This window comes from Bubalus bubalis, chromosome 15 (genome assembly GCF_019923935.1).
Source record: "Bubalus bubalis isolate 160015118507 breed Murrah chromosome 15, NDDB_SH_1, whole genome shotgun sequence".
Taxonomy (NCBI): Eukaryota; Metazoa; Chordata; class Mammalia; order Artiodactyla; family Bovidae; genus Bubalus; species Bubalus bubalis.
The window spans coordinates 46,229,848-46,255,704 of NC_059171.1; the positions used below are offsets into that span (position 1 = coordinate 46,229,848).

Here is a 25,857-nt window from a genome sequence, read left to right on the forward strand (position 1 = left end):
ATTATACACCAACAGAAACAACACTGTTAGAGCAGACCTCACAGGAGGGGGTCAGTGGATGCACGCTGACACTGATTCACCCCTTACACTGCCTCATAAGGCGGATCCTTCCTCAATGGGGGCCCCCAGCCCTGCTGGTCTACACCGGACCATGCTCTCCAGTCTCCCCTGCTCCTCCAGAGGACCAGGCCGGAGGCACCTCCTCCACTTTCAATGACAGCACCGAACTTTATTCAGGATGGTGCCCAGGCCTATCTGCAAGACTCCACACCGGATGGATCTGAGTTCATGTTTTCCCCTCAGCCTTCAAGTCACCAACCCCAGACGGCATCTGGGTGGTCAGCAGTCTTCAACATCAAAGCACCTAGGCTGTTTCCAAGTAACAAAAAACACTTAGGAAAGAGTAATGCCACTGTATGCCTTATCAATAAGAATAACTCAATTTCACTCCATAAGATCTTGGAAAGGACGTCTCCCTGTATAGCCACCCTATGCTACGTCTTACCCAAACATCTTAAACCACGAAAAGCATACTTTCTAGAATATAGGGACCGCCTTTTTGAACCACACGTAAGAAAGTCACACTCTTGCTTTTCATACCTTGGCAGCCACGGACGAGTTGGGCTTCTCCAGCAGGTCCCAGAGTTTCTTCCTCTTCTCAGGGCAGCAGGTGTTATCAAACTCTTCACCCTCGCGTTCCCGCATGGTCTCCGCCTCCCGCCGCAGTTCTTCGTTCATCTGCTCCTTCTTTTGATGATACCTGGCTTGGCAGCACGACTCTAAGTAGATCTCATCGATCCCCCAGTAATCAAGCTCTTGGCCGAAAGAGAGAGCGCACATTTCTTCCATCATGTGGAGTTTCCCTGTCCGGTAGAAATTTAAAATGGAAGTGAAGGCTCCTGGGTGCCGATCGAAGAAATACTCGTTCTCGTTCAGGTTGTAGTCATCGCACACCTCCAGGAGGCTCTCGTGCGTGTTGCAGTCCCGGAGCTTCCCCAGGCGGGTCCTGGGCAACCGGTCCAACGTTCTCCACAGGACCTCGTGGTTGAGGCCCCCCACGTTGATCTTCACCCTCCGGGAGCACGTTTTGCTCCTAATGATGTCCACTGGTTCCGGTGGAAGAGAAAGTGTAGACCTTGACGTCTTCCTGTTTAAGCCAGGCGGAACCTTCTCTGCCATTTTGGACTGCACAAAGGGTCCTCAAAAGGATGCGCTGCTGGAAGGTCAACTTAAGCTAGATCCCTCTGCGGCAGGCATTTCCATGGATCCACCTGGAAGAAAGCAACCATAAAGCCTCTGGTTACTTGCATTTTTCCTAAAGCATTTCCTGTTCTATGAGATCACTCCGCTGTTCGTGCACAACCCGGAGGTATAACAATAATTACTGTGTATTGATGGAGATGTACATCTTTGCTAAAACTTAAAAGGCATAAGGAAGAAACGACCACACAATGTACTATGCAGAAGAAGCTGTACTCAATTTTTTATACACCTATAGGCAGACAGCTCCCAAATTTGTCACTCTTTCTCAAGCTTTGAACTACTATCCCTGTGCTGATCAACTCTTCCCAAATGAAACGCAGACACATCAAGCTAAACCCAGCACATCTCCAACCTTCCCCATCAGTTCATGTTCCTTCTCTGATGTATGGTCCTCTGCACCCCCACACTGAGCTAGCTACCCAAGCTAAAACTCTAAGAAATTCCCATCCATCTGTCCACATGCAAATAAGCACCAGGTCTTAACCAACTGAACCTCCTGAACATTGCTTAAGCCCTCTGCCTGTATTACCCAGTCCCTGTTACTCCTGAACCATGCTGTTCAAACTCTCAGCATCTCTTGCCTACATGTCTTTGTTTAAAAAAATATTTTTATTATTATTTATTTATTTTTAATTATTTAATTATTATTAATATTTATTATTATTATTTTGGCTGTGCTGGGACTTCGTTTCTGTGTGGGCTTTGTTCTAGCTGCGGTGCAGGAGCTTCTCAGTGCAGTGGCTTCTCCTGTTGCAGTGCACAGACTCTATGGTAGGTGGGCCTCAGTAGTTGCAGCGTGTGGGCTCAATAGTTGCCGCTCCTGGGCTTTAGAGCACAGGCTTAATAGTTGAGGCACATGGGCTTAGTTGTCCCACGGCATGTGTAATCTTTCTGGAGCAAGGATGGAACTCCTGTCTCCTGCATTGGCAGGTGGATTCTTTACCGCTGAGCCACCAGGGAAGACCCCTTGCCTACATTTCTACAGTAGCATCTGAAACTATATCCTGAGCTCTGGTTTTGTCCACATTAAAAAAAAATTCTCTGTATAGCTTCTAGAATGATCCGCTAAGAAACAAATCTGATTTAACCATGCTTTAATCCCTACAAACGTCCAATGTAACTGGCAGTATAAAGTCCCCTGATCCCTGGCAGGTGTGACCTACCTCTCCACCCTCACCTCTCATTCCTCCTTCATCACTGTACTCCAGCAATCCCAGACTACACACACAATTCTGTTTCAAGCTCCTGGCCTTTGTTCATGCTGTGTCCTGGAAGGGCCTCCACCTTTCCCATTTCCTTTTGACTAACTTCAAGGTATGAAAAGACATCACCTCCTCCAAAAAGTCTTCCATGATACATCTCCTCTAGGATCCTGAAACTCTGTGAGTGTCTATTCTGTTTCACCACACCACTGCAATCACACCTTTCCCAAGGATACTGGGAGCCCTGAAAGACAAAGACTATTTTCTCTTTTACATCTTTATCACTGAGCACAGTTCTTACATATTGTGAGGGTTTGATAAATGCTGAATAGTCAGTTTTTAAATTGTTCTCCACAGGGCAGCTGACAAAAGACCTAGTAAGGCTAATGTATATGGCTGGAAAAATGCATAAATGGAGTTAATTGGATACTTGCCTAAAATGCATCTATATTTACATGTTATGTGTATATAAGTTTGTGTGTACATAGGATATGTCAGAATGTGTGTGTGTGTTTACATTCTTTGACCCACAGCTCTTTTCTCCTGTGGACTAATTCTTTAAAACATGACTGTTTTAGTAGTCCCTCTTATTGATCTATTCTTCTGATCTGCAGCAGTAAGCATCTTCTTATTTGATCTTTCTCTATAATGTTTTTGCAGAAAACCATGGCGCTTCAAGCAATTCACCTCAAACACCACTTTTAATGTAAAACACCATGTTTCACACAGGCAATAGCTTATACCAAAGGGAAAAGCTTTTAGATTTAAGAGGTCCTTATAATTAGAATTCTCTTTTAAGATACACACCAATTTTACCATGTCTTTGGTCTCTCCACTCCTATAAGTTAAATTTATTTCTCCACCTGGAAGCCAAGTATTCTCGCAAATGAAAATAAGTCAAATTTATGAAAAATAGTGCTGGACACTGTAAGAAGTATTTCAAATATGGTGAATAAATATACTTGACATGGGAGTTTTTTCAGCTACATAGATACAGAAATATATAAAGCATATACATATACATTCTCATTGCAGATGACAAAAATGGCTATTTTTACAATAAAGGAGAATTACAATAATTTGGGTAAGTATCAAATCCTCTAAGCCTCAATTTCTTAATCTAAAAAATGAGGATAATAGTATCTACTTTATAGGCAGTGTTTAGACAATTAAATGAGATACTTTATGTGAAGTGCCCATTACAGGGAAATAAATCTGAATAGAATAAAAAAACTCACATTTCTCCTGTTTTTAAACTTATTTTATTATTATTATTATACAAATTACAAATAATTTAATACAAATTCCATGGAATTTTCCAGGCAAGAAGACTGGAGTGGGTTTCCAATTCCTCCTCCAGGGGATCTTTTCAACCCAGGGATCAAACCTGCATCTCCTGTGTCTCCTGCAATGGCAGGTGGGTTCTTTACCACTAGCACTACTTGGGAAGCCCTCACATTTCTCCCTTCTTGCCTTCCAATCAACTACATGAAAACTATGATCAAAAGCTATACCAGTGTCTATTAAATAAATGCTAGTATTTAATTTTTTTATGCATATGTTCAGTCTCCTCTAGTGGATTTTAAGCCTATAAGGCCAGGAATTCTTGGTCTCATATTTTCTCCACTGAGCACTGTACCTACACACATAATGGGTACCTTATAGCACATATCTTTGATGCCACTGATGCTCATGTCCAACTTTTGTATTCAGATGATAGTGGACTACACACCACACATCAAATAGCATGTGAGAGAGGGCAGAGTAATATTGTGTGTGTGTGCTCAGTCACTCAGTCATATCCAACTCTTTGCAACCCTATGGACTGTAGCCTACCAGGCTCCTCTGTCCATGGGGATTTTCCAGGCAAGAATACTGGAGTGGGTTGCCATGCCGTCTTCCAGAGAGCAATATTAGGATTGGGCAAAATAAATGAAAATATTACAGATGGATAATTCAAGTGGTGAATCTGAAGTTCTCCATCAAATAACTCAGTTTCAGGTACAATGGCATCTCAGGTACTCATACAGATTATGTGACCAGTCCACATGAATAATAAGCAGGAAAGCTAATCCATTTTTAATTTGGCAACAAATAAGCATTACACTGAATTCGCTCTTTGTGAAGTATGACTTTAATGTGAAGAAGAAAGATGGTCTTTGAACCAATTATGGTATCATACAAGAGGTTTTTCAGAAAGAGTGAGAGAAAACTCCAATGGTGTGCAAACATCTCATGTTTACGGTCAAGGGTTTAGTGTGACTTCCTTTCTTCTAAAAGTCATTACTAAAAGCATAAATACTCTGTCACAGTCACCGGTAAGTCACCATTTTTCTTAAAAAACTTCACACTCATGACTTACAGTGAATTTTCCTTTTTGTAGAGTATGTGTCAAGTGAAGAGAGGTCATAAGACTTAAATTTCAAAATATCTTCTTTACTAATCAAGAACTTTCTAAGAAATCCAGCACTGATTACAAAACCCACAATAAAAGACAGCCTGAAATTCAATGCCCTTTCTTCAAAGCAGGGGTAGAGAAACTTAGCATGAGTGAATACAGTCTGTTGATCTTATTTCTTAAGACTTAAAGATGCTTTGTTCTGATTATTGTTAATGTGGTTAAATTTTTTTATTCTCCCTGGACAGAATGTTCTGCTTATGACTTGATAAAGAGTAGAGTGAAGTACGTCAGAAAGAGAAAAATAATTATCACATTTTAACATATATATGTGGAATCTAGAAAAATGGTACAGATGAACCTATTTGCAAAGGACAGTGACACAGACATAGTGAACAAAAGTATGGATACCAAAGGGGAAATGGAAGTGGATGAATTGGGAGATTGGGACTGATATAGATACACTATTGACACTATGTATAAAACAGATAACTAATGAGAAAACCTATTATGGAGCTCAGAGAGCTCTACTCAATGCTCTGTGGTGACCTAAATGGGAAGGGATAAAAACCAATGGGATATATGTATATGTATAGCTGATTCACTTTGCCGTACAGCAGAAACTAACACGTTATAAAGCAACTATGCTAAAGCTGAAGCTCCAATACTTTGACCACCTGATGCAAAGACTCACTGGAAAAGACCCTGATGCTGGAAAGACTGAAGGCAAAAGGAGACGGGGGTGGCTAAGGATGAGGTGGTTAGATAGCCTCCACTGACTCAATGGACATGAATTTGAGCAAACTCTGGGAGATAGTGAAGGAAACGAGAGCCTGTCCATGGGGTCACAAAGAGGTCTATATGACTTTGTGACTGAACAACAACAACAATTGTTGGTGGTCGTTTAGTCACTCAGTTGTGTCTGACTCTTTATGACCCCCATGGACTGTAGCCCACCAAGCTCCTCTGTCAATGGGATTTTCCAGGCAAGAATACTGGAGTGGGTTGCCATTTCCTGCTCCAGGGGATCTTCCCCATTCAAGGATCAAAGCCCTGTCTACTGCACTGCAGGTGGATTCTTTACCACTGAGTTATAAGGGAAGCTCAAAGCAATTATACTCCAATAAAAAGAAATATTTTTTTAATTTACCAGCAAAAAAAAAGTAGAGGCTCAAATATAAGTTGAGGCTCAATATACAAGTTCTTGACCATTGCAGAATTGTGACTAGTGTTCAGAGAGTTAATCAGGCTTTCACAAGAGTTGTAGAACACAAGTGGTCACATTTGTAAGCCTCTCATTCAGGTCAAGTGCAGAACCTAAGCCCTGCTCAACAGTCCCTTAGAAACTCTCTGAGCCTTTCTGTCTACCACCCCACCCACCGCCCCCTGTCCTTCTCCCTGCTCTTTCTTCCTCTGTATTTTTCTTTCTCATTTTTCCAGCTCTATTTCCCCACCCACGGCTTATCTCCCTTTGGTTCCTCTCCCTCTCTTCTACCTAGTTCCCTAGATCTTTCTATCCTCACCATCTCTAACCAACCACAAAAGCAAAACTCCATCTTTTCAGACTTATATATACTTCATGAAGTTTTCTACACCCTTAATAAGAAAACCCTGTGAGCTGAAAATACCATGTCTCTCTCCAGAAGAAGAGAAACACATCTAAATTGAATTGTTTTGTATGGAATGTTGTATGTGATCACAAAAGAGGCTCTGCTCTGAGGCTCATGACCCCTGAGTACAGTGGGGCTGTTCCCAGCATCCCCTTCACCTTTCTGGTTGGGCTTCAGGTTCTTCACACATCCAACCATGGCATTTCCATGCCTACTATTCTTTGATGTCCTATGACACTTGGTTGATTTTTTCCTCTGGTTATGATTCTGTGATTGTTATCACCCTTCCCCTCCAATCACCATCCTTACTTTAGATAGAAATAAAAGATAGAAATAAACATAATATAGCGCTTCAGAGCCCATGAAAACACTTTTTCATGTCCAGTTTCTTAAGAAAAGTTGGCTTTCATATTTCATTTCAAGAACCCTTTAATATTTATCAAGGCTTGAAACAGACTACATTCAGAACATCATGAAAGTTTCATTCATTTTATTTAGTGTTTTTAACTTTCCATTTTAAATCTATGTTCTTTTCTGCCATATTAATTTTATTCCTAACAATGAATCTGTCCATTCCCCTTGGGTTAGACATTGTGTCTTGCCACTCTTGAGAGCTCGCAAAATTTACGTTTTTAATTTTAGTAATTAAAGTGAACATGGTGCTATGTTTTCCCACATTTAGTTTTATAAGTGAAATGATGTCTGCCATAATAATTTTATCCCATGAGAATCAATCATGAAGTTCAATTTAATATATAAATTTAATATAAAATGTAATAATTCCTTGTTTAAACTGTGGAGATGTTACACAATGGTGTAGAATTTATATACACAAATAGCTGTAAACTGAACATGCATTTTTATGTCAAGGGAAGAATCTCAGTGAATATTTTCTTGGGGTAGCTTGCTAGTTTATTTCACCTCATTGGATCAATTGAAAGTCAAACTTGCAACAATCAGTCGACCAGTGCAAATGTACTAAACATCTCTTCATTAGTCTGTTAGAGGAAAAAAGTGACTCTCGGAACAATAAACAACAACAAACATTCTCGTTTCTGAACAGCTGCACCAGGCTCCTACCAGCAGCATGGAATTAAGCTGCCACCCGTTCAGCGCGAAACCTGACAAAACACAACGTGCTGATCATGGCATCGTAATTACAGCTTAAGGCTCCAGGTCCGAGGCAGGGGAACGGGGTGATTTTTTTTTTTTTTTTTTTTTTTTACTGTAGTCTCAAAAATACTACCATTATGTCATATACTTGACACTTCCTTCATGGAGCAAGGCAGGATAAGTCCCATGTGCGATTTTGCACAGATGAAAAGCAAATCTTTCTAAAGACCTAAGTGATGTTTAACATTTCATTTCTGTGTTGCTGGTACATGCTGAGTACACATTTGCAAACAAGCAGCGCTGAGACCTTTAAATCTAAATCACTCTGTGTATATATAGCTCTAAAGCGTTTTCTTAAATTTTCGTGTACGGTATTAAGCAGTAAATGCCTCTTTTTTGTAACAGCTATTTCTGTTTCAAAGAGACACACAAAGATTATTTGTAGTAGCTATCTGGAGAGACAGGCAGTATAGCTGAAAGGTAGTTGAAATTTAACCAGTACTTTAAAAAAAGTTAGTACACACTGAAATTTTCAAAAGCACCTCCAGAATTCACTAAAGAAAAACAATACATTTATAAAAAGTTAAACCAGATTTATTTGAGAAAGACAGATCCATAGTATTTCAAAGCAATGTCTGGGAAACTTTCAGCTATCCTAAGAAATTGAACATACATGCTGAAGTACTTGAGAACTTGGCCAGAAATACTAATGAATTTATATTGTTTATTGTCTTTTAATATGTCAAGTTCTAGTAATAACTGAAACATTGTCCTTGTCCTCAGAAAGGTGGAAATAGCATTTCACTTCTGCAGTCAAAGGCTGCTAATATCAATAGGTTCCTTGATTTTAGCACAAGTATTTACTCCTCAGTTTAAAAAAAAATCCAAGACTTTTATCCTTGATATAACCCAGGCTTTTTTTAGATACACTCAAACTAAATCCTAAAAGCTTTGCTTTCAGTGGTCAAAGGAAGCATTGTGTTGCAGTAAGAAGGGGAAAAGACAAGACAATAAGTAGAATATGCAATATGAGCACCGTTCCATATCATCGATGTTTCCGACTAGCCAAATTTATAAATAAGCTATTTTATTTAGACAGGTACTATGAATTTTCTTCATCAGAAGAGAGAACTATTTAAAGAATTAGCTCCAATATATACAGTTGCTATAATTAGAGGGTAAAACACTAGTTTTGCCTTTAGAAAAATGGCCTTTTATAAGACATAGCTCATAAAAAATCCTTCTCTACACTGAAAAATACAACACTAATGTTATAATGCATCTTAGACCTTCTATAAGCTACAAGGTATAGTAGTGGCTTGGAATGCTCAGTCTGTTTCATAACCCACCAGAAAAGGCTCAAGCTTTGATCTGAGCATTCAGCCATTCAGCTGGTAGAAGACTGTCTATTGTGACAGTAAAAGTGCCCTTTATGTGGGAGTCTAAGACATGTTCTTTTAAAAGTCTCCTTTTGCAGAAGTCTTCCCGAAGTTACAGTAGAGTGCAGGGGATAAATAAAGATGAAAGTTGATAAGAAAAATAAAAAAGGCAACAAACAGAGAAACTATTGGTACCACTGAAAGGAATGGGAAATGAGGCTGGGCCACTCTGTAATATTCTGGTGTAAGTAATCACAACCTTCATTCACTACCTGGAGTTCTCTGTGGATGATACAACCTTCTATTTGGGTGATGGACTTCAATTTCATATTCTATCTTGGTGTGTGGCGTCAGTTAGATTTAGTCTCTATGAAACCAAGTTTTAAAATGTTCATGAAGCCTGGATAGGATTTGAACATCTTTCTTTAGGTTTCTTCCAGTAAAATTAGATTTTAGATCATGCAATGTTTGGTCTGGAATGTTCAGCAGTAAGATTCTACACAAGGGATATTTCTCAATTGGGCTCTGTCTCATAGTAAAAATATACTTTTCAATTATATTCTGGTCCCTTACTTCTCCCCAGCAAATACATGGTAAGCAATGGAGCTTTTATTAAAAGCTCCAATACTGAGTCTGATTTGAGGCTAGTCTCTATGACTTAAACATATACCCTATGCTTTAGATACCCCCATGTTTGGAAATTGGAATCACAGTATATTGGCAGAAGGGATCTTGGGGATGACCTGGTCCAATTTCCCTATTTACAGCTTTTAAAACTGAGATCCAATGAGTCACATGACTTGGCTGACCTCTCTCTGGTAGTGACTAAACTTGGACCAGAACCCAGATTTACAGACTTAGGAAGATTTACTACATAAGTCTCTTTCCATTACACCCTAGCTCATCATTCTTTGCTTTTCACCTTCTAGTGGAAGTTTTAAACAGTTTCTGTTTCTTTGTCTACTCCCCATATCAAAATACCAGATTCAAACAATACTAAAGTGAAGTGTGTTATCTCCTATACATTGCTTATTTCTTTAGAGAGTAATGACTATAGTCCAGCAACTTGACTGTGGTCTTCAGAAGATGGATGCATTTCACAGAATTGTTCTTTCCTTGGTTCTGCTTCCCTAGTGCCAATGTTTAGGATAACTACTTCCTTCCACTCACTTTGGACCCCTCCAGTTGGTTCTGAACACTGCGACCCAAACACTGGCAGGTCTGGACCATCCCTACTAGAAGATGTGTCCATGCTTGCCAGTCGCAGGATAGAAACAACAATACAAAACTGTAAGGTCTGACTTCTACTTATCTCTGCAGTTCAGTACCCTCCTCCCTCTCCCTCTATGTTCTAGCTTTCTGTTTTGGCTACACCTCAGGGCATGCAGGATCTTAGCTCCCTAGCCAGGGATCAAACCTGTACCCCCTGCAATGGAAGCATGGAGTTTTAACCACTAGACCACAAGGGAAGTCACTCTGTATTCTTTGATTTGATTTTTCTTTGATCTTTTTTTTACAATTTTTAAAATAGATTTATTTTAATTGGAATAATTATTTTACAATATTGTGTTGGTTTCTTCCATACATCAACATGAATCAGCCATAGGTATACATATGTCCCTTCCTCTTGAACTTCCTTCCCACCTCCTATCCCAACCCAACCGTCTAGGTTGTCACAGAGCTCCGATTTGAGCTCCTTGCATCATACAGCAAATTCCCACTGGCTATCTAATTTTATATATGGAAATATATACATTTAAATTCATTCCACCCTCTCCTTCCCCCATTGTGCCCACAAATCTGTTCTCTATATCTGTGTCTCCATTGCTGCCTTGCAAATAGGTTCATCAGTACCATATTTTACACATGCCATTCGCCTTCTGCCCCAGGGAATTTGCACATCTATTTTCTCCCCTCTTCCTTTTCAGATATTAACCCAAAAATCATATCTTAGTTTCTGTGCTGTGCTGTGCTTAGTCACTTAGTCGTATCTGACTCTTTTCAACCCCATGGATTGTAGCCCACCAGGCTCCTCTGTCCATGAGTATTCGCTAAGCAAGAATACTGGAGTGGGTTGCCATGCCCTCCTCCAGAGGATCTTCCCAACCCAGGGACTGAACCCAGGTTTCCCACATTGCACACTGCAGGCAGATTCTTTACCATCTGAGCCACCAGGGAAGCCCATATCCACCCAACTTCCTTGACCATACAGTCATCCTTTGATTTTAAGAACTTATATATAAGCATATACCTTTACCTGGAGCACTCAACAGAAGTTTTAAATCTGTCAGGAAGAGTATTTCAATCATTTGATTTATACTCATCCTCTCATCTCCACTAGACTAAGTTTCTTGAGGGCAGGGATCAAGTCTGATCTTATTCATCACTGTATCCCAGGTGCCTGGCATTCAGTAGACACACAATAAATACTATGTTATGTGAATGAAAAAGTCAGTGACTGCTTTATTTAACATTTATTTAACAATCCTTTTCTTCTTCCAGCTACTTCATATTATGTGCCACTTCCCAAATCCAATATGACATTCTCATATGAAATGTTCTTTTCCACATTCTCCATCTGATAAACTCTCACTCTTTATTAAGTCAAGAACAAATATCTTTGGATTGCCCTGGAAGTCCAGTGGCTAAGATTCCAAGCTCCCAATGCAAGGGGCCCAAGTTTGATGCCTGGTCGGGGAACTATTAATAGATCCCACATGCTGCAACCAAGACCCGGCACAGCCGAGTTAATTAATTAAATCTTTTAAAAAAGAAATACTTGTTCAGGGAGAATCCATTGCTTCTGCCATAATGGGTTAGAAGTTCGTTCTATCTATTACAATGCTTTTCTCATTTTCTCTTTTCTCATTCCACTTAGAATTCTTTCTTGTTCATCCATTCAGCAAATATTCATGAGACTTTGCTTGAGGTACAATCTCTGACATCACAGAGTTTACATCCTAGTGGAGGTAGATAAACATGCTAGAAACATACAGAAGCAATTAACTACAGAGCCAATAAAAGCTGCAAAAGAGAAGAAGGTTTCACATGAGCTTTAAGTGAAAATACCTTTAAGGGGCTGTGAGTTCTTAAAAATGATGAACATCTCATCCATATCTGTATCTTTGAGATGTGAGTACTTACCAAATGTTTGTGGACTATCCAAAAGAGTGAATGAGTGAGTGAATAATGAATTTCAAAGCACTGCTATCCTTTTTCTGGCCACATGTTTTGGCTAACATCATCCAATATCAGTTAATTATGGTGATTTACAATTTGTTTAGATGTTCCCCTGGCCCTTATTTGCTTATTTTAATAAGGCCTAGGCTCAAAATAAAGGATGGATTTTCTGGAAATACGTAGGGAACAAGCAAAAAACAAGTAAGACTCTAACAATTACTGCTGCCCCAAAGTGGAATTTGCTGCCTCAAGGCACTCCTGGGCCTGTTAATGTCCAGGCAGACCCCAGGTGACCATCAGTTCTGCTGAGAAATGGACAAGATTGCCTCTTATTGCCAAGGTGCCTCCTATCCCTTAAATTTCATGGTACTGTGAGATTTCTGAGTAACCTCAAGAATTCCAACTGGACATTCCAACAAGAAAAAGTTCACATGTCAATTTTTTAAGTTTAAAATTTGGCAAAAATGAATTTTCAATTTCTCAGCTTATACTTACTCCTAGGAAAAATATTCAAGCCAGAAAAGCCATTATAACAGAATTGTTACCAATAATAGGATGAAGAAAATAAAGTGTGAAAGTTAGTGAGTCTAAATTTTTTCTTCAAAAGATGAGCTTATACACTTCAATGAACTTTTCTCTTTCATATTGTCAATGAAGCCTGTAACAGTGGGTAAAGCTTAATCAGGGCTTCAGTGGTAAAGAATCAGCCTTCAATGCAGGAGACATGGGTTCAATCCCTGGATCAGGAAGATCTCTTAGAAATGGCAACCCACTCCTATACTCTTGCCTGGGAAATCTCATGGACAGAGGGACCTGGTGGGCTACAGTCCATGGGGTCACATAAGACTCAGACACGACTTAGTGACTAACCAACGACAACAAAGAATAATCAAAGGACTTACTTCACTGTGTATAATAGGCTCTAGGAGTGAAGTAAGTCATAGAGAGAAAAATAAATAGTATATTTTAATGCTTATATATGGAATCTAGAAAGATGGTACTGACGAACCTATTTGCAGGGCGTCCATGGAGATGCAGACAGAAAACAGATTTATGGACATGAGGGGTAGGAGAAGGAGACAGTGGGACAAATGGAGAGATATATTCACTCCATCTGTAAAATAGATAGCCAGTGGGAATTTGCTGTATGACTCAGGGAACTCAAACCAGGGCTCTGTGAGGGGTGGGGTGGGATGGGAGGTGGGAGGGAGGTTCAAGAGGCAGGCAACATATGCATACCTATGACTGATTCATGTTGATGTATGGCAGAAACTAACACAGTATTGAAAAGCAACTGTCCTTCAATTAAAAATAAATATATTTTTCTTTTAAAAAAATTTTTACTTTATTTTTCTTTCTTAACTAATTTATTTTAATTGGAGGACAATTCAGTTCAGTTCAGTCACTCAGTCGTGTCCAACTCTTTGTGACCCCATGGACTGCAGCACACAAGACCTCCCTGTCCATCACCAACTCCTGGAGATTACTGAAACTCATGTCCACTGAGTCAGTGATGCCATCCAACCATCTCATCCTCTGTTGTCCCCTTCATTATTGAGATACTGTGATGGTTTTTGCCATACCGAAATTTAAAAGATAACAATAATCAAAGGAATGACTCTATAGGAATGGAAATACAAGCAGGCCAGTATTTGTGCTGGGAAAATAACTTAAGGTAAAAGGCAGAAACCTTTCCCAAGGTATTCAAATCACAATGTATAGGTGGCCACGTCTTCAGACTCAAAGCAGACGACTGCACAAATTAACCTTTGGATTCTCAGTGTGGCCACATCCATTGATACCCTTACTTCTTTTCCTCATGGTACATATTCAAAATATTGTGTTCTCAATTCTAGCATTAAAAAAAAAACAGCTTCTAACAAATCAATGGTACCCTTCATTAATGAATCCAATTTAAAACATCAGAATGTGTCACAAATAATTGTATGCTTGATTTACCCCCTCCCTTGTGCATTAAATAAAAAAGGGAAGAGGTTCATTGGACTATAAACATCCACGTCTGCATCCCTTATGAATAATGTTTTCCATCAGCCTTTGTCATCAGTGAGGATCATTAAACAGTATTTACTAAGCATCCATCTGTGTATGGCACTTTATAAATATTCCTCCCTGTACCTCTGCCCTCTTTCTCAATCTACCATGTGTCTCTGTTGTAGAAAATGCTAGGGAGCTACAAGGATAATAAATAATTAATGGTAAGAATGTAAGCCAGATGGATGGGCTGACCTACTAGCATCTATGATTCTTAGGATGTTAAATTTACTGCTAATAATATAATTTAGCACAAATTGATAAGAAAATATCAAAGCATCTGATGCAGAAAAAATGAGCTCATTGTATTCCATCAACATTTTCAAAAATACACATGTGACAATTAGGGACCGCAGATGGACCGACTGAAGCCCTGAGATTATGTGACTTGTACCAGATGAAACAGTCTTGAAATAAATAATGTGGAAAACAGTGTGGAAAAGTCAGAAAAATTACGGCTGCAACAGTATAATTGGGACGGTAACCTGAGCGAAGAGTGAAAATATTCATAAATAAAGCAAAGTCATTGTTTTCACTAAAAGGAGTAGAGTGGTTAAGGGTGGTGAAATTATGAATTTCCTCACCTTTTTCAGTTTTTCTTTAATGTTATTCTATTATTTTTTTCTTTAAGAAAAAAACTAGTTATACAGGTTTTAGAGATGGAGATATTTAAAACACTCTCTTTCACCTTTGCAAGCCTCAGGTAGTCAGGATAATAAAAGGGCAGGAGTGCATGCTAAGTCGCTTCAGTCATGTCGAACTCTTTGCGATCCTATGAACTGCAGCTGACCAGTCTCCTCTGACCACTGAATAAAAGGGAATGTCAGTGTAAAATCAGCTATTGCTACAGGTTTGAGATTTGCCATTTGAATTTTGTTTCAGCTTAAGTTCAAATTGTCCCTAAGTAAAAACTGTATTTCCTAGAAGGTAGGGATGTTCTTGGAGTTGTAGCTGAAGGACAGCCAAAGTTATGATCTCATTTGCTTTGTGACTTTGGTTAATAATTAGCATTTTTATCACCTACCACATATTGAGGGATTATTATACACAGCCACTGTGCTTATTCCACTTAATTCTCATGAGAATTCTCATTAATTCTCAATCCTCCTTGTGGGGAAGATTAGTATCTTTGATTTATAGATAAAGAAACTGAGGTTCCAAAATGTATGTACCTTGTTCAAGATGACCTAAACACTAAATGTTTGTTCCAGGACACCAGCCCAGCAATGTCTCAACTCAAAGCCCATGCTCTTAATCTTCTAAGATTCTGGGGGTTTTCCTTGAATGGCATGATTCTGAGTGCCTCAATTCAATGAATATATAGAAATATGAGACCAATATTGTGCAATATTTTTAGCACAATACAGAAGGAAAGAATGAATCTCATATAATTCCTGTAAGACTATGTCTATCTATTAGCTTAGATGTATAAAATATATTATGGAATAATTTTCTTGTGGATATGGTTGGGATGGCAATTATTTCCACAGTTATAAATTTTCACAAAACTGAACATAAATTTTAGTGTGTGGCTTTAAAAGTGATGCTATTTATCTCAGTATTGAGATCCACCGTCAAGATGGATGCTTTAAAATATTTTTTTAAATGTTAAAAATATAAAATTCACAATATTTGAAAGAGCAACGTTGGTAAGTTTAAATGATCTTTCCAGGGTCCACTCAGCATCAAGACTAGAGGCCAAGTCTCTTAGTTCCCCAATCCATGTTCTTTCCACTAGACCCTGACACCTTAGAGCTTCAGAAATAAATATACAATTAGAACGATGTGAAGCAGGAGACATCTAGCTATTTCACACCCAGTTAAATGTATAAATACTGATGAGTTGAACCTAATTATTAATGATTCCTAAATACAACATAAATCTGTAATTTCTACTATTCCAATAACAGTCAGAATAGGAGATCATAGCTTCAAATAACACATACTGATTTAGATCCATGATTCCTTTCTCATCCCCCTCCTTTCGAAACAATGTGTTCCTTGGCTATTAAGATATATACTGCGTGCAGGAGGTACAAAATTGTGTAAAGGCACCCTTGTTCTCAAAAAACTCATTGGATTACTGCAACAAAATTACAGAAAATTTTGGATTTGTGCTTTTAGCATGTGTTGTATGTGGTTGTTGGTGGTGGTTTAGTCACTAAGTCGTATCCAACCCTTAGACACCAAAGACTGTAGCCCATTAGGTTCCTATGTCCATGGGATCTCCCAGGCAAGAATACTGGAGTGAGTTGCCATTTCCTACTAGGATCTTCCAAACCCAGGGATTGAACCCATGTCTCTTGTATCTCCTGTTTACAGGCTCAGAAAATATCATGAACTTAACTATCTTAAACCTAATTAAGCCTTCCTACCTGATTTGAACATACTGATGTAAGGAAGAGAGAGGTGTGCAATACCAGCCAGTGATGAAGAAGTCTTAATTCATGAGGCTTTGTAGAATACAGTCTTAATTTATGAGACTGGTAGCCTTAGCCACCATTTGAAATTTAGAAAACTCTTTAAGATCTTAAATGAATTAATGAATATGATGAATTATTTAATTCATTCATTCAACAATATTTACTGCACACCTACTACATATCAAGTACTGTGTTCCAAATGCCATAAAATGCCTGCAAGAAAATGGCTCCCTGGATTAAAAATAAAGGCAAAAACTCTCAGTATAATGTTATACTTCAGCTGAATATATACATGAGTACAAACTATGTTTATTATGCTGGAAACCAAGTATTTTGCTGGGCCTGAATAAAACTAGAAGTTTAAGAAGTAGGTTTTTAATAGCTTCTAAGCTTTCTATGTGCACTCATTTCTACAAAACCTAATGAAAATGCTCTCCTTAGATTTAGAAAAGACTAGGATTCCAAATTTAAAATGACATTTATCTCCAAAGTAAATTAATATTTAATGAGAGTCTGATTAATAATTGTGATTTTATGAACTGGAGACATTTAGCACAAAAGCCCCTAGACACATTTGTTCTATACAGACTAGGAAAAAGGGCTAACAGTGGATCATCTCTTTCCAAACGTTACTTTACTGTTATGTTTCAGACTTTTTCCTTCTAAACACCACTTGCTTCTTCTGGTATTAGCTTATTGGAAAGCTTTTCATTTGTGAAACACAGGATAAGAATTCAAGAGATCCAGTCCCATGAGAACTCTCAAAGGATTAAGAAAGACTATAATGTTATCTAGGTGAGAGCTGTGAAGAAGAAAAAAAAAAAGAAACAGTTCAGTGTTCACCTTACATTTTTTTACATATTAAATACTGAAATTATTATATCTGTTAACACTCCCAAAATGTATCAACTGGCCTGTAAAGAGCTATCACCATTTCAGATCCTTTTTTTTTTTTTTTTTGCTAATGAACTGAACTGCTCTTTGTTAATGATCTGAACCGATAAAACAGATTTTGTAAATAAGCACAAAATAAAGAAATCAATACGTGAAAGTAAAGGAACTTGCTAAAAGACACAGTGTCACATCTGTCATTTTAGAGGTTAGAAAGGAAATAAGGACAGAGGAAAGAGAGCGAGAGAAAAGGCAAGGGAACAAAAAAAGAAAAAAAAAAAATCCAAGTTGGAAAATGTTGGTGTGAGAAAGCATTTAAGGTCACATTACACTGGTACTTACAAAGATAACGTTCTACTTTTCTATAATATTTTCCATTTTGTCCAGTTCACATAGAGGAAGAAATGCCTTCAATAAGAACAATTCCTATGGATAGAAACAAGACACAAGAGATCCTTTGCTAGAATGTACTGGAAGAACTTCATCAGTGTCAAAACAGGCACTGGACTCCAGACATGTTAATACATGGTTAACTGGAGGCCAACACTGGTTATAAATGGATTATTTCTAGAATTTAAACCACATTGCTTTTGAAGCTTGGGGTTTCCTAAAGTAATTCATGCTAATAATACTCTAGCTCAGCACTAGCACTGACTCATAACCAGCAGCTACAGGTGACTATTTAAATTTAAAACTGAATTTCTCAGTCTTACAAGTCAATTTCAAGAGTCTGACAGCTTATGTGGCTAGTGGCTACTACTGGTGAGCACAAATATAGGATTTTTCCTATATATCACATCAAATTCTATTGGAGAACACTGGTCTAGCCAGACTTCTATAAAGTTATGAGGCTAAGTATGTTCTGAAATAGGGGTGAGAGACAAATTCTATTGGAAGTACCATGTTCTGCCTTGTCTGGATCTCATTCCACCGTCTCCATCCTTAGCAGTGGCAAACCACGGACCTCCGTTTACAAACTCTCCTCTATCCCAGCTTCTAGGACCACCTGACCCTTGTCAAGAAGAATGTGAACATTATGTGGGTGTAAAATAGCAAGATCAAACCAGTCAATCCTAAAGGAAATCAATCCTGAGGACTTACTGGAAGAACTAACACTGAAGCTGAAGCTCCAATATTTTGGCCACCTGATGCAAACCGTCGACTCATTGGAAAAGACCCTGATGCTGGGAATGATTGAAGGCAAAAGGTGAAGAGGGCAGCAGGGGATGAGATGGCTGGATAGCATCACCGATTCAATGGACATTAACTTCTGCAAACTCTGGGAAATAGTGAGGGACAGAGAGGCCTGGCATGCAGCAGTTCATGGGCTCACAAAAAGTTGGACGCCACTTAGCAACTGAACAACAATGGGTGGCAGTTCATCACCAGGCAGACTTGCTCCCGTCCTGCTCTGCCCAACCCCGGCCCGCAGTTCTTAGTAACTGCGCTCTCGGTGCTGTTTGGTGACCTAGAACCTAACTCAGGGCCCAGTTCCATCCATCATTTGTGGCTCCACCATTGGATCAACAAATAAACAATGAGCATCAGCTACACACCTGGAGGTGCAGAGGTATGACAAATAAAGTAGTGAAGAAGAAAGAAGTTCCCTGTCTTTATTGAAGTGATATTTTCACACAGGAAAATGACATTCAACAAGTAATTACCCACAATTTAACAGCAGAATTGGGGTAAATGCTACAAAGGAGAAAACAGCTAGAGACTGTCATACAGAGTAAAGTAAATCATAAAGAGAAAAACATTGTATATTAATGCATATATGTGGAAACTAGAAAGATGGTACAGATGATTCTATTTACAAAGCAGAAATAGAGACACAGACATAGAGAACAAATGTATGGATACCAAGGGGGAGGGAAGGTGGAAGCAACTGCGAGATTGGGATTAACACATCTGCAGTCATATCTGACTCTTTTGCGACCCTATGGACTGTATAGCCTGCCAGGCTCCTCTGTCCATGGGATTCTCCAGGAAAGAATACTGGAGTGGGTTACCATGCCCTCCTCGAGGGGCTCTTCCCAATCCAGGGATCAAACACAAGTCTCTTATGTCTTCTGCATTGATAGGCGGGTTCTTTACCACTAGCGCCACCTGGGAAGCCCCAATACTATGTAAAAATGGATAACTAATAAGAACCTACTGTATAGCACAGGAAACTCTACTTAGTGCATTGTGGTGATCTGAATGGGAAGGAAGTCCAAAAGGGAGATGATACATGTGTACATGGGGATTTTCCTGGTGGCTCAGATGGTAAAGAAAATGCCTGCAATGCGGGAGACCTGGCTTCAATCCCTGGGTCGTGAAGATCCCCTGGAGAATGGAATGGCTACCCACTCTAGTATTCTTGCCATGAACAGAGTAGCCTGACTGGTTATAGTCCATAGGGTCACAAAGAGTCAGACATGACTGACACTTTCACACATGTGTATACACATGGGTGATTCATTTTTCTGTACAGTAGAAACTAACACAACACTATAAAGCAAATATAGTCTGAAAAAAAAGTTTTTTAACTAAAAGTATGATTTTTTTAAGGGAAAATAGAAAACAGCTAGAAAAGAGAAGATTGAAGAAACATGCTATATTCTGGTACTCCACGAAGATTTCTTTGAACAAGTGACTTCTGACCAGATATGAGAGACATGAGGAAGAGTTAAGAAACTGGAAGAAAGCATCTGAATAACTACCTGTGCAGGCCTCAGGGCAGGGAATCCCAGACACTTGAGGGGAACGAAAAGAAAACCAGAAATTGTAGCAGCAAAGGAGGGGCGTGCGGGCCTGAGATGACACTGGCAGCCAGGGGCAGACTGACCAGAGCCTGTTATGAACAACTTTATACTAGTGATGTTTTCAAAATGAAGGAGGAATACAGTAGCCCCCAAGTTAAAGATTTAGGGCTTTACCCTAAGAAAAGCGGGAAATCATTTAAGGGTTTTAGATGGATGAGTGATACGATCAGATTTGCCTTTTATCAAAAAACCAAAGAACAAATGGATTGAAAGGATAAGAAGAGGCACTAAGAGTCCTGGTAGTAAGCTTTAGTAGAAGTTCAGAAAGAGATGTTGGTAATTTGATGATGGTACAGGAAATGGTCCTCCCCACTGTGTCTGAATCCCTGAGTTAATTACATGACCATCACGTGGTTTTCCTAACACAGACCTATGTCTCAATTGGTCTGAACTCTTGCTAGCTACTTAAGACAGACCTCTTCCTAAACTTTAAAGCATTTGATCCTATGGCTGGGTCACTCTAATCCTGCCTGCCTTGCCTGCCCCTGTCTGTCTAAATCTCCAAATCTTCCCTGTTCCCAGAAGACCTCTCCCCTATGTGGTCAGGACTTCCCCCATTCACCCAGTACTCCATCAGTCTAACTTCCTGCCTACCCAGCACAATCTGCCATCTGTCTCCACTTTCTCTAGATGCCACGTTTACCGACCTGGTTGATCTCCTTTTAGGATCCTCTTATTCTGACATACTGAGTGCTCACTGCTGGAAAACAAAAGGAGAGAGTGGGAAAAGAACCAAATAGCTCAAGTCCTGGAGTCTGCAGAAAATAAACCCAGTGATTAGAATCAGAAAATCAAAGTATCTCTGGGTAATAATGGAAGCGGAATGGCCCAGTTCCCCTAGTTCAGCAAAACCACAGCCTACATGCCATTCTTCACTTCAGAAATGCCACCCTCACCCTTTCACCTTCAGGAATCTTGCCTCTGCCCATCACCTTTCCCTTCCAAATAGTTCATAAGGAAACACGGACTGTTTGAGCCAGGGCAGAATCACTATACTTGGCCACTAGAGAAGAAACTGGGGCGTTCTTACATTTGCCTTCTGATAGACTCTAAGCCCATTGAGGGTAAAGACCAATTTTGTGTAATCTGGCTACAATCTCATGCCAGTTGGACTATGAGAAAGCAATACATCCTCTTCAAGAAAGAACCACTGCTTTGTCTTGGGAAACATCATGGACAATCGATTATTACAGGCAAATCCCTTTGTGGACTTGCACACCAAGTCCACTGGCACCTTGGGAATGGATAGAGGGAAAATTTTATACAAAGAGATGTGAAGAAGAGTCTAGAGAAAGAGAAAGGCCTGGCAAATGGCTGGTATCTGGACGCCAAACAAATCTGGGCCAGTGAGCAAACCCCCATGATGAGAAATGGTAAATATATTTCTAAGAGCAGTGACATTTAACATTTGATTAGAATTAGTTTTCTTTTTGTCTATGGTATAATTACCATCCTTCATCCCAAAGCACTCAGCCAGAGTCTGTTATCTACAAGACCCTTATACTAACAATGTTTTAGAGCAGTGGTCCTCAACCTTTCAGCACCAGGAACCGGTTTCATGGAAGTCAATTTTTCCATGGAGCAGGGAGGGATGGTTTTGGAAAGATTCAAGTATATTACATTTATTTTACACTTTATTTCTATTATTATTATATCAGTTCCACCTCAGATCACCACGCATTAGATTCCAGAGGTTGGGGACCCCTGCTTTAGAGAATGAAGGAAAACGTGTGGTAGTTCTGGAAGTCAGGGTCAAGACCCAAAGACAGGACAAGAGTAGATGGGGGAGATGCCATCCATAGCATGGATTAACTAGTGACTGAATGTAATTTAAACCCTTTCTCCCCCTAATTTATTCTGGAGGAAGAAGACAACAGTAGGGAACAGCTGTCTACCTAAGCTTGGGTTTCAATTTTGTAAGAATGAGTTGTTACTACGACATTCCTATTAAGTCAGGGATAACAGTCCCCAGTCCCCTGCACCTAGGTGGGCCATGCATGTGACTGGCTGCCATCAGTGGAATACTAGAAGTGTTGTGGTTGTCACAGTTGAGCCAGGCTGTCTAAGAAGTTGATGTCTTTTCAATGCATGCTCACTTTCACCCTCTCTCCATTTGACTGTTATGCAGGTGAGAAATAAACACACATTATGTTTGGCCACTAACAGTTTGGTTCATAACAGGAACTAGCATCATCACAAATTATTCTGAAATGGACACCTTGAAGTGGGTGCTGCATAACAAAAATCTGATTATGTAGTATTGGCCATTGACAAGGAAACAGAGACCAGAGACCTGGAACCCTGTTATGCTGTGGCAAAACTATGCTAACTTAGAGGCCAGATCTATAGCTGTAGAGGATATGGTTGGAAAGAGCCAGAATGCTAGTTAGTATGTGATGGTTGCTCTTCACTGTCTATACCAAGGTATTACAAGATAATGGATGAGCTAATGAAAGAATTGGCTAGTTTGAGAACAGAAATAAGGGCAAATAACCAAATTTCAGAAGTATACGACTACAAAGCTGAAACAATTCACTGCTTCAGGGACTCTAATGGTGAAGAATGACACTGAAAAACACTTTGAATAACACATGTCAGTTAACACTTCCCAGTTAGACAAAGAGAATCAGCCTTGCAGCAAAGATCTGATTAATGAAGTTACCTAAGCACCCACAGGTTTCCTTGGTGACTCAGAAAGTAAAGAATCTGCCTGCAATGCAGGAGACCAGGGTTCGATCCCTGGATGGGAAGATCCCCTGGAGGAGGAAATTGCAACCCACTCCAGTATTCTTGCCTGGAGAATTCCATGGACAGTGAAGCCTGGCAGGCTACAGTCCATGGGGTTGCAGAGCGAACACAACTGAGTGACTAACACAAACATAAGGACCCAAGCCTGTTGCTTCAGATGACCCTAAAATAACCACGTGAGACACAGTGGGGTTGAGACATGAGCAAAGAAATGAGGCAAGTTCAAGAATTATAAATAGGAAAGAACTTACGTGGTAGTTAGTGGTGTAACTGACAGCAAATAGATAAGAAAGCTATGAAGACTTTGAGGGAATTTTATTGTCAAAGAAATTAGGAGGCTAGTTCCTAGTGACAATAAAACAACCTCAAAACATCCAAACTTATACCAGTAAGAAATGGGCTAAGAAAGTATTGGCTTGGCCAAAAAGTTCATTCTAGGCTGTTACCTCTCCCTAAAGTGTTGTCCATCTGCCTCTTTTGAGCCTGGAGAGTGCTTACTCATCTCTTAAAAATTAGCTTAGATGTCACGTCAACTCTTAAGTCTTGTCTGACACTCCCATGTAAAAAATGAAACTCTCATAGTTATGATCAGATTAGTCAGCCTCACATATTGTAGCTACTATTAGCTTGTTTCTAGAGCCTAGAAATACACAGGGTTGAATTTTTTCTGTTTATTTTGTTTATTATGTAGTCCTCCAAACTTAACTTCTTACTAAAAACTTAGTGGAGTCTGATTTTTCAAAATAGCTTAACTATGCATTAGAATTGGAGTGGCTCCTGTCAATGGGAGAATATAGTTATCATCAGTGTTGCTAAAGGGGATTAATACAATCTTTTGGGACAACTCTTCCAAACTGTTAAGTAGTTGGATGACAAGGCCCAGGAATGCAAGAAATTCAATGTGGGTAGAAATTCGGTGTTCTCCATTATTTTACATTTTCATCAGACACTTACATAAATGAAAAACTTGCTTATTATTATTTGACTAGATTCTAACCTTGCTGAATACAAAATATTTTTCCATAGGAATGTTTTAATGATGTAACTACCATATTTAGAACTTCACCAGGATCTGCTCACCATTTTGAAAAGTCACATCATCCACTATAATGCCGCTCATATCAACTGATTCCCTGATACAGGACACCCACATCTGTTTGCAATGGTAGCTGTCACACTCAATGAAGATATTTACTTCCTTTTTATCTCAAAATGCCAAATTTCCAAAAGTATCACTAATATTCAGTTGGATATTTTCTCTGAAATCCAAATTTATGCACTTGTAAGTAGCAAGCATCTGACTGCTTTATGACACCTTTTAGTGCAGTATACTAAGCGTATACATATTGATAGACTTGAAATTTGCATAAGCTGCTTTCCTTTTATTTTTTCTATTACAGATAGAAATTTATATTGATTTTTAAGACATTAAACATGTGTAGGTACGTTATACGATCTGTAAATATCATTCCAGGAAAGTAAAAGGGGCATTACCAAATATTACTTGCTATAAAGGGGACATTGGGTATGATGGAGTAGAGAATCATGATCACATACATCTATGAATTCAAAGAAATCATATATATACATACATTTTTTTACTCTGGGGATGCTCCTGTCAGGCAGCTACTCAACTGAACTGCCATCCTGCTCCACCAATAGCTTTTATGACATTTTGTTATGACTTATATGTCTACATGTGTAGGCTGTGTATGATGTCTTTTACTCATATTTATGTCTCCAACACCTAACTTAGGACTTGACACAGAGAAGGGGCTCACTAGATAACTTAAGGATGAAATAACAAATGAAAATCTTGAGAAGTATGTAGTCCTTGGCTCTCTGCATAGAACTCTGAATCAATTATTCAACATTTTGCCTATACCAATAATATCAAGCGTTCCTCATTCTGCCTAATGTTGAAGTCAGTTACATACAATTCTCTCAATTTTCTCTCCTCCTTGTGGGTCCAGTCAGTACTGTTTTACTCTGTATCCTAAAAGAACCCTGCACAGAAGCAGCAGTCCATAAATAATATTTAAATTTAATTATTCCCTGGGAATATCCCTATATATAATGGCTGCATTTTTAGTACTAACAGTACTATACTTCAGGTACATTATTGATTAAATGGTATTTGTAGATTGATCTGGAGACCAAAGCATCATCTAAAGTACTGTTTGTATCAATGTATTACAAGTTTCAAAAAAAACCAAACTTTTAAGATCAACTTTTAAGCTCCAAGCCAATTGTAGGTTAGAATTATCTATTCAGTGGGGCTGGGTGGGTCTATGAGACCTAACATCTATGAGAAAAATAAAAATGCCATTCAGTCATGATGATGTATCTAAATATTTGATTGTATGGCATCCTGCAGGCAATATTTAGCCATTTTATCTTCCAAATTTAATCCAGATGGTATTTTTCACATAAAAAGACACAGTGGATATTTAGAAAGAGATTTAAATGTTATAAAAACTTTTCTTGATGAAAATCTCATTAATTTATGATTTGATTTGTGCTTTTCTGGTTTTATTACAGTTATTTATCACTTAACAAAATAAATGCACTCTAGACAATATAGTAGAAAGCAAATCTATCAAGTGACTATATTCCAGTTTCTATCAATATATTAAGGGAACATTTTACAGAAGAAAAAGTAGGGACATAGAAAATTGTATTCAAAATAAAATTAAAAAAAATAAAATAAAATGCTAGAATAAAAGAATATTAACTTGGTTAAAAAAAAAGAAACTTGTATTCAAAACTAACAATTTCTTTTCAATATATG

The 25,857-nt window shown here is 38.8% G+C and overlaps 1 protein-coding gene across 1 annotated transcript in view; it reads right to left on the reverse strand.

Moving 5' to 3' along the window:
* Positions 1–25,857, reverse strand: part of KCNB2 (potassium voltage-gated channel subfamily B member 2) — a 468,901-nt gene that overhangs the window by 437,773 nt on the left and 5,271 nt on the right. Inside the window, exon 2 of the mRNA XM_006054184.4 lies at positions 601–1,271. Within this exon, the coding sequence (XP_006054246.4) occupies positions 601–1,179 (579 nt within the window). The 5' untranslated portion in view covers positions 1,180–1,271. The remainder of the gene's footprint in view (positions 1–600; positions 1,272–25,857) is intronic.